Source organism: Cyanistes caeruleus, chromosome 5, assembly GCF_971803275.1.
Source record: "Cyanistes caeruleus chromosome 5, bCyaCae1.hap1.1, whole genome shotgun sequence".
Lineage (NCBI taxonomy): Eukaryota > Metazoa > Chordata > Aves > Passeriformes > Paridae > Cyanistes > Cyanistes caeruleus.
Genome location: NC_141705.1, coordinates 50,879,025 through 50,894,234, shown reverse-complemented (window position 1 = coordinate 50,894,234; position 15,210 = coordinate 50,879,025). Strand labels below are relative to the sequence as shown.

At 40.3% G+C, this 15,210-nt stretch overlaps 1 protein-coding gene across 10 annotated transcripts in view; it reads left to right on the top strand.

Moving 5' to 3' along the window:
* Positions 1-15,210, top strand: part of BMPR1B (bone morphogenetic protein receptor type 1B) — a 228,600-nt gene that overhangs the window by 207,626 nt on the left and 5,764 nt on the right. For all 10 annotated transcript variants that reach the window (XM_086888429.1, XM_086888431.1, XM_086888427.1 and 7 more), the window contains 5 exons: positions 2,569-2,671; positions 3,636-3,738; positions 9,806-9,902; positions 10,697-10,835; positions 14,908-15,100. In XM_086888429.1, coding sequence (XP_086744555.1) covers positions 2,569-2,671; positions 3,636-3,738; positions 9,806-9,902; positions 10,697-10,835; positions 14,908-15,100 — 635 coding nt within the window. The remainder of the gene's footprint in view (positions 1-2,568; positions 2,672-3,635; positions 3,739-9,805; positions 9,903-10,696; positions 10,836-14,907; positions 15,101-15,210) is intronic.

Here is a 15,210-nt window from a genome sequence, read left to right as displayed (position 1 = left end):
AAGATGGTGCTTCAGTGGAGGAGGTTACTGGATGTGTACCCAGATGTATCCAGTAAAAGCACATTGAATTCTTTCTTTACACACCATTTACAGAATCAAATTACCCCAAATTAGAATTCACATTGCAAATTTAAGAAAATAGAAGTTCTGTAATACATTTTTTTTTCAAGGAGGTGGAGAATAGGTTTTTCATACTGATTTGCAAGTATCAGTGATGTACAGATGTTTCTCTTTCTGTAAAATAAGCATAAAATTTGAGACTGTGCATACATCTCTTACGTGTTTCTTACTGGCTGCATTAGTAAGAACAGTTTCATTTCTACCCTAGTCAGGTGTGAGGTGGGGTAATCAATAAAACAGCAGGGATGTGCCCTGCCCTTTCCTTGCAGTGTGTGGTCCATCTGACATCCTGTGAACCAGGAGAGCAGGGCAGGGGTGACAGGGAGGCAGCAGGTAGGAGATCCTTCTTTCTTTTCAGAAAAGTCCCTTCTCCCTCTCACCCAAGCACCTCAGAAAGTCTCAAAAAGATCCTGAGTTCTTATATTGCATGAAAACTTTATGTTGTTTATATTTTTCTTAGAGCTAGATACAAGCAATACCAGTGTTTATTCTGCTCGGCAATGCTATTTTTTTTTCTTCTCACTTTCCCTTCATTAGCTTGTCTTTAAAGAGCTTTATTTCAAGTTCGAGTCTTTAAAGAGCTTGATTTTTTCTTATTTTTGGAGCTTTATAATTTCTTCGTTTTGCTCTACCCAAACTATTTTTTTCTTTTTAAATTTGGAGTAAAATTTTTAGGAGTGCGTGAGGAGTTTAATTTTCTGAATTTAATTTTCAGAAGTGAGCTAAGAACCAGAGTCCCATATGACAAGTCAGAGAAATAGAATTAAAATTGCTGACTTTCTGTTTCTTTTTTTCCCCTTTTGCAAACAATTTGACTTTTACTTCCCCTGCTTTTCTTTCATGAACCAAGAGTTTTGGGTTTTTTTGTGGGGTCTATTAGCTGTCAAGTCCATTTTTGTGTTTCACTTGATAGCAATCTATTGTTTCGTTGCTCTGTCCCCTGGGTTAAACTTACTCATTACTTTGAATCAAAGGCACCATGCAAACAAATAAAATCTAATCTAATATGATATTGTACTCTAATGGATTCCTTACAGTCTCTCTTGGCAATCCTGTTGTTCCTATCTTTTCAGCTCAAGCAATGACATCAAGGTGGTTGTTGCCCAGAAGGGTTACTGTCTCCTTCACCTCACTCCTAAGTACAAAGTCCAAGAGGGTAGAAGTCATTGCTGGCTTCTCCCAGAAAGTAATTTGTAACATTACAGCAGTTGGTTACTTTTCAGATCCAGAAGTCAGTAACCCATGATAGATTATTATTTGAAGTAATAAGTTTACCGTGGCTAGACCCTGCGCCACTAATATAAAAATACGCCACAGAAAATGTTTGACATGATCCTTCCTAGGCAGCATCTCTCGGTTGTGTAGCTAATACTTACAAATTGTGTTTGTCTCTTAAATGTGTAACTGTGGCTCTTGTTTCCTACATCTTCATTGTCTTTGCTGCTGGTGCTCTTTAGACTCTTGTTTCATTCAAGTAAGGAGCAAATCATCTGAATTTTTGCTGTATTTAAGTTTTCTAATCTTTTTTTCTTTTTATTTCCTTGTTTTAACTGAGTTTGTTTCTTCTCTTCTGAAAAATAGTCATTGAACATAATAGCCAGTGTTGTTTTCCTGAGCAAATAACAGAATATTTTATTTTTCTGTGACTTAAATGTCTTATATTAAAGAGTTTTTTCTTTATTTTTGGATCTTCTTCCTGCAAATCAGTCAGTTTTTGTTTCTTACACTTTATATATCTCCCTCAGAGTGCTGAGAACTTAATGTAGAGCAGTCTCAATAAAATGCAGCCACCCTTTCCATGCTCCCCACTCCCTCTTTCCATAGCATTCAGGCATCTGACCTTCATCAAGGAAGGACATTTATCACCAGCACCATCTAGCCATCTGTTAGTGTCCTTTCCCTCCCTGGTGCACATTCCTGTAAATGGAAGCATTTTGGATCACTTCAGCCTTATAACCCAAGTAAACGTCTATGAAAGGTGTTGATGATGACTCAAGGACTCATACACAGGAGTGCTGCAGTTCATAATACGGTTAAAACAGGAATCACAGATCACTCATGATAATATTTTACATTTAGTATCTCAAAAGTGTTTCTTTCTTCAGGTCTGTGCAGTGGTGCAAATATCAGTGCCTTGTTCCTGCACCAGGGCAGACCTTGTGTAGCACTGAAGCTTGCGTTGCGTGGGTTTCCAGAGTCTCAGTGCACTAATGACCACAGGCAGAGAACTGGGGTGTTTGTTAGCGGGGTTTAGGCTGTGAAATGTCACAAAGGTAAGTGCACAGCTCCGAGGCTCCTTTGTGTGTGCAGGAGCTGGTGCACAGCAGCCTTGGTGTGTCCATTTGTGAATGGCAGATTTGCCTGGCTGGGAGCAAAATATAAGACAACATTCAACAGCACATTTATTATTTCAGTGCCTTTTCCTGATTTCTCCTTTCCAATCCGCAGCACCGATGGCTACTGCTTCACCATAATAGAAGAAGATGAGTCTGGTGGACATCTAGTCACCAAGGGATGCCTTGGATTAGAGGGCTCAGACTTCCAGTGTCGGGTGAGGAAGCATTTTCTGCCACAGTGACACTTGCATCGTGACACTTTTTGATAGTTTTCAATTAATGTGCAGTCAAAAGACATTGCTGTGTCCATGTTTCTCACTTCTGCTCATTTGGCAGATAGTTGATCTGCATTGATTACTGGTGGAAGTGCATTTGTATCCCCAAAAAGATGATACTATATCTACTCCTAATAGCAACTCACGGGTTTTGGTTTTGGCACTGCTGCTACTACTAACATTCCTGCTCAGAGGAAATTTGGATTTATAGAATTGCAGTCTTAACGCCTCAAATGGCCATGCTAGCTAAAGTTAGGGTATTATTTGATGGACTGCAGCAACATCTGTGTCTTATATGCAGTTGCACTTGGGTTTGGGATTTTTGGTGCCAGATACTCCCTTCAAGTACACTGATCACCTGACAGAAAGTATCACTGCAGGAATGGAAGGGTCATGGAAAACGGAGCCTCTAAGGTGGTTGCCTTTCCTCATATTAATCTCAAATGTTTTCAGATGAGTACAGGAATTATCTAATCATTATGGTTAATGGAAGGTATTTTATCCAGCTTCCCATGAGACGAGATGCTGCAGCTGAATTAGTCCACACAGCAATTCCTGTATTATCCTGCCTAACCTGTTTTGGATACCTGTACTAACTCTTTTTTGGTCTAGCTCATGGATGTATGTGACTTCCACACTTCTGACTTGCGCTATTAGAGAAAGTCAGTCCCTTCTGCAGCATTAAGGCACCAACAGGAGTAAGTTAGGAGTAAATTAATGTCTTAATTACCTGGTTGAAATATTGCTGGATATGCTGGTTGGCAGAAATCCTTACTCCACACATCCTAGAAATCTGTAGCAGGTTGCAGTCCAGCTAGCAAGCACATCTTTCAAGTACCAGGATGACAGTGGATATTTACAACACAGGTAATGACTTGCTTTCTATCTAAATTGCTTGTTGCAGGACACTCCTATTCCACACCAAAGAAGATCTATTGAATGTTGCACAGGCCAAGATTACTGTAATAGACACCTTCACCCTACGCTGCCACCGCTGAAGAATCGAGGTAAGGGGAAGAAAATCCAGTCCTAAGCTGATCTTTTCCTGCTCTTGGTCCTTGTGCCTTAGGGAAAAACAGAGCACAGACTGAAGCACCCCTACCCAAAAGCATGTGATTAGATAGATAAATGGCATTAAACAGTTTCTCTCCATTCCTGTAGGTTTTGTGTGGAGTGGTGCTGATGCTTGCTGTTATTTCTGTTGCACACATGCAGTGAACACGAGATGCATTAGAGTTGCATGATGCTGTCCTAGTGCAGACCTGCTGAGCTATCGGAGATCATCTCAAAGACTTAGGCTGGTCATGGCAGAGGATGACTCTTGCTATGTGTTTTTTTAGCCTGATAATAAAATGGATTCCTCTCTCCAGTCCCTGTGACAGCATTATTGTCATTCATAACTCCACACACAAATTGGTCAGTTCAAGTTGACACAAGTCTGTATGTTTTTCTTATTTGCAAGACCTGATCATCCAGCACTAGGATATTTCACTTTTTTAGTGAAATAATGATTCACTAAAGTGTATTTTTTATATGAAAAATGTAGCTGAAAATATAACATAGGGCAAGAACTCACACACTTTTTTTAAAAAAAATTATTTGAGAGCAAATGGACAAGTATTAACTTAGTTAATGCTGAGGCAAGGTTTTAGCATTTTTGTTTGTTTGTTTAAACATCACTTTCTGAAAGCTGGTGAAACTGTTTTTATCTGGGTGTTCAGAATACATTTTATACAAGTGCATTCCTAAGTAAGTGTAAATTCATCCACAGTAAACTCTTGGCTTTGGCAGGAATTGTGGTAGTCAGCATGGAGTCAGTTCGGAGTTGCAGAAGAATTTGTGTTCGCGGCATTCTGTGTTGAAGATCCAGATCGGTGCACAGATGCACTCTTAATTTCACCAGTGGCAGATATTTACACAAATGCATGCTCAGAGAAAGCCTTCAGTCATGTAAGCTGTTCCCTTCAGGCCTGTGAAATTCTGCACAGATGGGCTGCAGAGTCAGGCCTTCGGAGAGCAGTATGTAAATACTCCACTGTTTACTAGCAAGGCATTAAGACAGTGAAACCTCATGAAATTCTGACTTCCAACAGAAGAGTTATGTACTACTTTGTCAGTTTATTTAATTTTAAAATGTTCTTTGGACTGAGAGAAGCTCCAAAAAAGCAGTCAATATTTGTTCACACTTACTTAGTCTTTCATTAAATATCAGTTTGGAAAACACTGCCATGATTTCTTCTTGCTAGTGGCTGAGTTTATTCTACATTAGGACTACTTAAAAATACTGAATTAGTGCCTAACACTAGACATCCATCCTATTACGATTTTAGTTATTTGGCAATGCTGTCTGCTGCTTATACAGAAAGCAGTGAACCAAGCTTTTGGTAGTGGCAGAAGTTGTTTAGATCGATGTTGGGTTTGTTCTGTGTGTATATAGGGTAAATAGAGTATTGCTTGGGGACCATGGTGGCAAGACCCATTGAACAACAGGGAGAATATTTTTTAAAGGAAAACTTTTAAGCTGGAGCAGGGTTCCAGCTGTTCTGTGTTGCAAAGTTGACTATTTAGCATGACAGACGAAAGGTGATGTAGTCATTCAGCATGCTCAGAATATTATTTTTTTTAATTTTATTTTTTTTAAATAAGCTCTCAAACTACCAGCATCCTGACTGTTTTGTGGAAATGCATTTCAGGAACTGCTTCAATAAAAGTGGCTGAACAGGGCAGAAGTCACCACCTTTACTAAAGCCTTAAGTTAATATGTAATTCTTGGTTCCAGGAATATTTTAATTTGTCGCTACTGTATCCTAGTATGAAACCTCAGAAAAAAAAAGCGCCATAGTTTGAACCACAGACCCTCACTGCAAATAAGTACAAATACTGTGCACAAATACATGCTATTGCCTGTGCCCAGTACTGTGGCTGTGATCATTGTTTCTACCATGGAAGCATTTAGATTAGGCTGTGATTGTTTGTCTGAGTAATGTCAGAATTGTATATCAAATTTAACATAAACAGTAAGTACAGAGAAAGAGAGGTGAGCTTAAAAACAAGCTTCTTGGAGTTACTTTCTGGCTTCAGGGTGTGCTCCTCAGCATCTAAAAAACAAACAGAAATTTGGCTTCTTGCGTCTGAGGTGATAGCTCATGGGAAACAAAGTCTAGGGAGAGCTTGCAGCTGCAGGTCAGAGGCTGGTGAACTGAAAACTGACCCATGCACCAAGGTAACAGCTACAAAGGCAAGTGACTAGTCTTCCCTCAGTGCTTTTCCAGGCCTGGCACGTGTTGCAAGGCAAGATTTATGCCACACCCTATCCTTCTCCTCTCCCCCCTGGAAAGAAAGGAGCACCACATACATGAAAGTAAGAGCTAGAAAAATTAGCACTGGTCAAAGCAAGACTTGTTAAGTAAGATGGAAGAAGCAACAGCTAAGCCTGAGTTTTGAGCTCATCTTGGTCTAGAGCTAGCAGGATAAAATATCCCAGAGAAACCATTAAATCCTTGTGCCAGCTATACATCTGTCATATTAAGGAAATGAAAACCGTAATTGGGTCTGATATAACACCTCTGCTTTAAACAATAAAAGATATTCCTGGAAATCCCAGCGAAAGCACAGGCTGAGACCAGTCAAAAGGAGAAATATGTCTTTACTGATTTAGAGCCTATATAAGCAGAAGTGGTGGTGCCACCATGTCTGGCTCCCTGCCTGTATAGCCAGTGATGAATGGGCAAGGGAATGATTGGAGGAATGATGGGGTTTGATGTGTGCACACAGTCTCCACGCCTCGGATTTCACTGCCGTTTTTACTTGGATAACTGTAGCATTCTGAACTGGAGGGACCTGGGGTGGGAGGAGAACCTCCTCTCTCTTTGATATGCTGACTTCTGAACCTTCTGGGTGGCATTTTCAATGCACTCCTCAGCATGGTCCCGCTGATGACAGTGAGTGAAAGGAGTGGTGGAGGAGGGGGAAATTGCAGGAGAGTAACAGAGAGGCAGCTTGGTCTCTCCGAGCTCCCTGCTGACACCAGCCTGCACCACTCTTTTCCTACAGCATGGAGCTGTTAATGTGGTGTTTGCTGGGCTTCACTGTTATCAGCCAGCCAAGGTATGTGAAGAGGCTTCCCAAACCTACTGGGTGTTTGTTTTGCACTTCCCACACCGTGCTCCCAGTAATCGTTCACTGCTGCCTCCGTAGAAGCTGCTGCTTATTCTCATAACCCTGCTGCTTGGCACCTTGCAGCTCCAAGTAACACAGCAGTAGAAAGCACAGCACTGGACTTCTTAAAGGTCAGAGTAGCTCCACCATGTAAACTGGCACTGACCAGGACCCACCTCAGTGTTCACCTCAGAGCCCACAGGCAGGTCCCTAGGCAGACTCAGAGCTGAGCTGTCCCATCCCTCCTCCTGGTCAAACAGTGCAGGGAAGGGGGAGGTTTGTCCTGCTGCTCTGTGGGGAACAGCCTGGGCTGGAGGAGCAGGAGAAGAAATCCAGCCTGGCTTAGTGCATCAGAACAAACAGACATTGCTGGTGTAAGGATGGGGGCTTGCATTTAATCTTGTGCTGTCCACACACACACCAGCAGGTTCACGAAGTCCTCAAGTTAGCCAGCAAATGAAATCCTGCCAGAATGGTTTAAAAGCGCAGGAAGTGTATGAAAGGTGGGACAATAGCCCACTTACCATCAGTGTTGCCTCTCAAATAGGCAAATAAATAGAAAGGCATATGGAGCTAAATCTCCCCTCCTGTGAGAGCCAGTCGCACGCCTGTGCTGTGCACAGGGAGCCACTGCTGAGCTCGTGCCACTCTAGGCATGGGGGACACCAGCCACCACAAGAGGGTCAGCTCTGCACCTGGTCAAAGGCTTGTCAGCTGCTCCCAGTAAGGAGACCAGGACACCTTCCTTTGTCTTTCATTCTTTCCTTACATTTGCTTCACCCAATTGCATTTGGGTACCCAAAGAATTTTGCAGTGTTGAAGCCTGAAGTTCATCTGAGAACTGTACAGCGCTGCCAAAATGCCTTCTGGCCTCTAGGAAAACCAAACTGCATTTATTTACTTTTCCGAATGGCAGAAGCCCATTAGAAACACTGAGCATAAGGTTTGGATCACTTAAACCCTAAAAATCATGGGAATTTGATTCAAGATTTCAGCATGTTTATCATCCCTCTCCAAATGTACATACTCCTGCACACACAGGCAGCATGAACAACTTCATGGCAATACTGTGTCTGCAAAAAGGCACAGATTTCCATGGCTTTAACTTCTAGCAGACACAACTGTAAGATCTGAATTGTTCCCTCTGTGTCTGACATCAGCTTTCATTACTGCTAAGCACAGAAGCCCAGCTTCCATCATGTTCCATCTCTGTGAAGTGGGAGAGCCCTTGCTGTGGGTGGTTATCCGGGTTTCTCCCAGCTACAGAATGCTGATTGATGGTCTCTGTGCTCCTCTTACTCATCTGATGGGCCTCGACATCTGAAACTGTTACAACCCACAGAATTTTAGAGGGAGGTGGTGGCTGCCACAGGCTGCTTACAAAGCACAAACCAGAGCCCTCAGCCCTGCCCAGCTGCCATCACCTTCACGAGAACTCTGGATTCCCCAGCGGGCTCTCGGTTTCAACCCGCAGCCCACTTGGAGTGGCAGGCCAGGGATAAATCTGCTGTGCCAGGCAGAAGGGTGGGTTCAAGTGTTTTCCTGATAGACATCGTGTCAGGGTCCCCTTTCAAAGGCATCAGCCATGTCCTGAATGTTTACGTTGTCAGTGCTCCCAGAGCAGGTAATGGCAGGTTAAAACATGACCAGTGTGATCAGGTGGTGTGCTGGTAGGTAATCGAAAGAAATTGTTTGGGACAAAAAAAAAAAAAAAAGAAAAAAAAGAGAGAGAGAAACTAGAATACTTTAAAATAAAAGAGTCTGAGAGTAAACTAAGTGTCCCTTAGGAATCTCCTGGTCTCATTACCCTTGTAAATCTGAAACATAGTAACATCATTCCCTGGACCAGTCAATAAGGATGGATTTCTTGCGTTCTTCGATGTGTCAGGCATTGGAGTGAAGGATGCAAGATGGCAAGGCTGGAAGAGCTTCCAAAAAATGCCCCTCATTTGCATTATCCCATTACTGGAAGGGTGGTTTGTGTATGCACATGCCAAAATACAATAATTTTGAGAGTTTGGGTGGCAGGGGAGGTTAAAAAGAATAGAGCTGGATGTCTTTGTTTTTCAGCAGAAAAGCATGCATGAAGGTCAGACTTGCTTGCCTGAGCTGAGAACACAAATTTGGAGATTAATATTACACTTTAAAGGAGCGTATGAGTCTCCCATACAAATGTTGACTGAAATATTTTAATAGTTTTTATGCAATAGCATTTTCAACAAGTTACTTGACATGTTTTATTTTCAAAGTGTTTTATGGAAGAGCTGCTGGAAGGCTAGTTCTGCCCACTAGCACAGGAAGGCCTTGCTGGCACACAGGGCTGCTACAGAGTTAATGAATAAGGAAATTCCTGCTCAGGTGTTTAAAACAGGATCTAAGAGACAAATCTTTCTGTAATGATGGAAATCCACTTTCAAGGCCTCTCATGGCCTGCCTTCTTGAGATTAAATGGTCTTCCACATCTTCCCTCTTAGGATAAATGCAGTGTGGTGTTGGTTGGGGTTGGTTTGTTTGTTTTGTTGTATTTATTAACTACTCAACAGGATGCTACTTAATCTGAGTGTTTAAAAAAGGCAGTAATTTTTGCATGCCGTGGCTGATCACTCAGGTTAAGATGTAGAGCTACAGGTCTTGGTTGATTTTTCATTAAGAGACAAACAAGGAATTGCAAATCAAGACAATGTTTTGCCTGAGTGAGGACTGATAAGCCAAATAGGCTTTTGGAAGTGTCAGTTCTGTCCTGGTCAGTGAGGGTCAAAGAGGAAGCCCACAAAATGTCTGGGGAATCCTGGGGTATCCTGTACAGGAATTATGAGAAAAGAGCAGAAATTATCATTGTGCTCAGTGCGTTTCTGACATTGACTTCATACCATCTCCCTTTCTAAACTTTCCTCCTTTCTCATTTTCTAACCCCAGACTTTGCTGAAGGAAACATTCACCACAAGGCCCTGCTGATTTCTGCCACTGTTTGCAGCATCCTGCTGCTGCTTATCATCATATTCTGCTACTTAAGGTAAATAAGGAATATTTTGGCAGCTTGTTAATGTTTCCCCCAACATTCACCTTTTTATAGATTTAAAAATTTGAAAGAAATAGGAGTGACCTTAAAGAAAAGAAATGAGAAACTGTAATTTTATCATGAGAAAAAAAAAAAAGTGTAGTTAATTAATGCTATTCACAGGTATACCTGTGAATCTTTCACTCAACATCCTAAAATGCCATTCAGGTAGAAGCACAGATTATTCTTTACTGAGAAGGCCAAAGGACAAATTCTATAGGGAAATTTTTATAAGGGAAATATATCTAAGACTTTAAAATTTGTTTATGTGATAAAGAGCTTATCATAAAAAAGATGATGATACTGGAAGGTCAGTAAATGTGTTTAGAATGTTATCATAATCTACATGCATTACATTTTAATAATTTGGCACATTTTTTACATATTCTCAGATTCCATGACCTTACCTCCTCTGGCTCCTAGAAATGCACTGCAGACAGTAAAATAAAGTTACTTAATTGGTCAGTGCTTTAGACATATTTAAGTTTCTGAAAGGAAAACATTTGGTTGCTTTGCAAATTCACCCCAGACTGCATGGCTTTTGAGTGTTATACTTAGAATTTTAATGCTGAACACAGTTGCTAAAAATAAAATGAAAAATTTTGGCCCTTGAGTCCAGTGTATTCCTCAGGGAAGCAGAGAAAGCTGTTAAGACTATAAATGAAGGAAATGTGAAGGACACGTGCATTATTCATTGCACGTGTGTTCACTGTATTCAAAACTCACTTGTTTTTCGTGTAAATCGTCAGATACAGACGCCAGGAGACGAGGCCCCACTACAGCATCGGGCTGGAGCAGGATGAGACCTACATTCCCCCTGGAGAGTCCCTGAAGGATTTGATCGAGCAGTCCCAGAGCTCAGGGAGCGGTTCCGGGCTCCCTCTCCTGGTAAGGAAGCAATACTATTTTAATGCACATTTCAAAGGCAAAAAAAAATGTGTAGAGGTAGAAGAGGCACAAAAATTCCATTTACATATCCTCAGTTGTTGTTTTAGGTTTGTTTGGGTTTTTTTCTCTACCAGAAATGACAAGGATATAAACTGGAGAACAGCTGTTTAGAAGCACAGGACTTGTTTTATGTGAACTAAGCCAAAAAAGGTTTTCTACTACTGCTTTTCTACCCCAGTTAATTTCTTATTTTAGATACCATAGGGCAAGTACAAGCTAAGAGAGCTCATGGAAGTGCATCAGGATTTACTCCAGTGTTCAGGACAGTACCTGGCCCACTGATCTTGTTTTCTTCCTTTGTATGTACAGCACACACACATGCACGTGAGTCTCAAACACTGACACATCTTTTCTGAAGGGAACTGTAACTTGTCAAACTTGGAACCTTTTTATTTGTAGGCTTCACTTTGCATTCAGAAATCAAGGGGGATTTTTTTTCTTTGTATTATGGCAATCTCAAAGGTTAAAGGCACAGGGATGAAGTTTGTGATTATTTCAAAACAGACTCCAGAATTACTAAGCCTGCTGAAAAGGAAGAACGTTCTGTGGCAATATAGTTCTGTTCACCGGGGGGTTTTGTTTCTGGGGATCATCACTGGTGGAAAAGAATTAGTGAAAATGCTAGGTTACTTATTTAAAATAAGTGCCTCTGAGAAATCAGAATAGATTTCATTTTCATTTTTCAGAATGGATACATCCCTCATAATAGGTCTTCCAAACCTATAGGTTTGTAGTGATGCTACTAATGTAGGTGTTTTCCAGTTTCCAAGTACCATGTACTATCTGTATGTTTTTTGCCCACACATATTTTTTAAACACCCTAAAGAGGACATCAAATGGAAAGTTTTATATTTCCTTAAAAATAAAGCAACAGGCTGGATTTGCTCTCAGCTTTAAGAACTCTTTGTTCTATCCCATATCAGTGTCCTTCTAACACCCATGGAAAAGGAGAGATCTTGTGTGGAGTTTAGGACCATTCCTAATGAGTTTCCAGTTGATTTAATTGCGAGGAATTCTTCCGTTTTTTACTTTGGGGTTTGTCAGTTTTGTTTTGGAGGTTTTTTGTTTTGTTTGTTTGTTTGGGTTTTTTTTTTTCCATGACACCTGCCACATCAAGGTCTTTGTCTTCACTTGTTCCAATGACAAAAAATATAATAATTTAGAGCAAATACAAGGAACTTGGTTGTATTTCATATTTTTTTATAAAAAATCGCTTTTTTATAAGTAGTGATTTTGAGTGGAAAAGAAGAAAAATGGATCTTGTGCTTGGCAGTAGGTGTTTGTTGCATTTCCCAGACAGCTACAACCACTGTGAGTTCAGCAGAAATGCACAGATAGCCCTGGGCCCATGCCTGAAACCAGTGTGTTGAAAGTGCCTGGCAGTAATGTTCTGGTCTTTGTTTAATTATAAGCAGGAGCTTATTTTTAACCTTGTTTCTTATGCAAACACTGAAACATCCAGGGTTACAATTTCAGGAAAGTAAGATGAAAATTTAATGCAAAATGTCACCTTATGCTAACCAGTAAGGTTTTTCCTCTGTGCAGAACGTTTATTCTAATGGGTACAAGTATTAAACCCAGAACAAATATTAGCCAAGAATTTATCAGTGTGATGACAATCAGCAGGCATTCTTTATCCTGACCTGTCTGTAGTACCTCTGACAGTAGAGTTTGCTGCAGGTCATATGCTGCAAAATGGTCTGTCTGAAGTGATTCCTGAACTACAATTTGTTTTTAACCTTCTCATACATTTTTTTCATAATTTCCCTCCCTTGAACTTTACTTTTCAAGGGACTGCATCCGAGCCATAGGTATGAATTCTCTGTTCAAAATATTAAATTTGAAAAAGGTTGATCTGTCTAAATTTTCATCTGCAGTAGCTGAACACATATAGCTGAATGCCAGGAAAGTAGAAATAGTTGGTAATTGGATTGTTTCTACTCAGGGAGACGAAGGAAAAGGTCATGTAACCTTACCTGGCTGCTTACAGAGCTCAAGCAGCAAAATACACAGATCTAAAAAGAAATAAGAAACCCCCAGTCCCACTCAGTGTAAATAAATAACTCACAGGAGCACATCATTCAGCATGCTTATGAAATCAGTTCAATCAACAATTTTGATTAATCTATTTGTTTTAGAAATCAGAATTGATTTATGATTCAAGAAGAAGCTGAATTCCTTAAAATAAAATAAATTGTTCATAGGAAACCATTTGACCAGTTCTAGCAAGAGGAAACCAGGTTAAGGCCTTTCTCATAGTATTCTACCGCCTGAAAACCCATAACAGAAATGTGTTTTTCATTTTCTTAATGTAATCTAATAAGGAACTTTTCATCATTAAGTATTGTAATTGCATGTATTTATGATGCCATTACATATATTTCCACAAATTAAGTTACTTGATGTAACTACATTATTGTTCAGGATGCATTTTTAAAATGGGCAAAATAGAAAGGAACAATGCTAAAATGACATTACGAAATGTTACAGCAAAATTCCAATGTAATATAACTATTGTTCAATCACTATATGAGAGTATAAAAGATAAATCAATTTAAAAAATTAATGCTAATCTCTATTGTTGGCTTTCACTGATGTTAATCAAAAATAATGGCACTGAAGCTACCATCTAGAACATCTAATAATACAGTGCAGGGCTGGAAAAATGGAATTCTGTTTAAATGGCAGAAGAAGAAAACTGGGATATTTGAAATAGCTTTGCATGAATACCACTGTATGATTTGCTTCTTAAAATTGTCCAATATGAAAACCAGTGGTTTACTTTAAAAATGAATGATGATAGACCTGACCTAATAGATTTTGAGCACACATTCATGTTGCAGTGGGGTTGTGGCAGTCCTGCTCAGCTTCCCCTGGACCTCCCAAGCATAACAAGGGAAGCAAATGACTTAAACAATCAAGTTTTGCTCATTTCAGCCAAGAATTCAAAAATAATCCATTGTCAGCCTAGATTGCAAGAATATTTTGGACTTCATGAAATGAATATGATTTCATAGGGATTCAGTTAGAGCAGTCAGTCACTTGCTGCAGTAAAACACTGGAGCTTTGTATCTGGATGGTGGCAAAACGGAGCAAGAGGCCATGAATTTGAGCTTGTCCAGATTTTGCCAATTGCTGAAAAATGAAAATCTCCCTGCATTGGCAACAATGTTCTTTCAAAATCTTACCAAGTCCTCCCAGGCAAATCCTCATTAGCGGTGGATTGAACTGGCGACGCTGTAGCACAAGAGGGTGACCTTGAGTCTCCTGTTTTATTAGGGGGAGGCAGAGTCAGCCACCAACAGCAGTGAGTTGTGTTGCAGCATCCACCGGCATTTTTATTTGTGAACTTCTAGAAAGACACGATCTGCAGACATGCTCGAATCTGATGAGATTATTAGTCTCCATTTGTCCAAGATTTTTTGTGGCTGTAAAAGCTTGTTAAATGTAGAGGCAGCCTGTCATGAAGAGCAGCTCTGCAGTGCTGCTGTGGACATTGATCTTGCAATAGCCATGATTTTAGCCTTAGCTCAGTACAGCTGCTGACAAAGCTGGCACAGGCGCCGGAAAGCTGTTCTTTCAAGTATTTTGGGGGGGAAATTGCTTTTTATTACTAGCTAATTATGATTATTAAAATCAATGTAGGCACCTGTATTTTAACTCTGTAAGTAGTGGTTGAGTTTCCTAGCACCAAATGTCTCTTTTGTAATAATTAGGCATGGCAATTTCAAGGAAGGTGATAGAAAGTATAATCCTAAAAAAAAAAAAAAAAAAAAATGGAATTTTGTAATTTTGATCATTTTGGAGCTCTAAGGCTTTTGACTCTTGCGAGCCCTAGCCTTGAGTTTCAGCAGTGTTGACTATGTAACAAATATCATTACTTAGCTTAATTATAATTATTCCACTGCATATTCCACTCTCTTCTGGCTGGATGTGTGGAAGGAAGACACAGGAGGAGGGAGGTGGAGATTCCCACTGAGCAAGGTGTAAGATCTGCCTTGGCATTTCACAGGTTCAAAGGACCATTGCAAAGCAGATTCAAATGGTGAAGCAGATTGGAAAAGGTCGCTATGGAGAAGTCTGGATGGGAAAGTGGCGTGGCGAAAAGGTAGCAGTGAAGGTGTTTTTTACTACAGAGGAGGCCAGCTGGTTCAGAGAAACAGAAATCTACCAGACTGTCCTGATGAGACATGAAAATATTCTTGGTGAGTGAAGTGAAAGAGAATTATTTGATAGCGAGCAGGTTTTTGAGATTAGCAATTTTGTATTTGCTGTTATCTGATGTCCTTTCCGATGTGCTTTGTTTCCTTCTGTG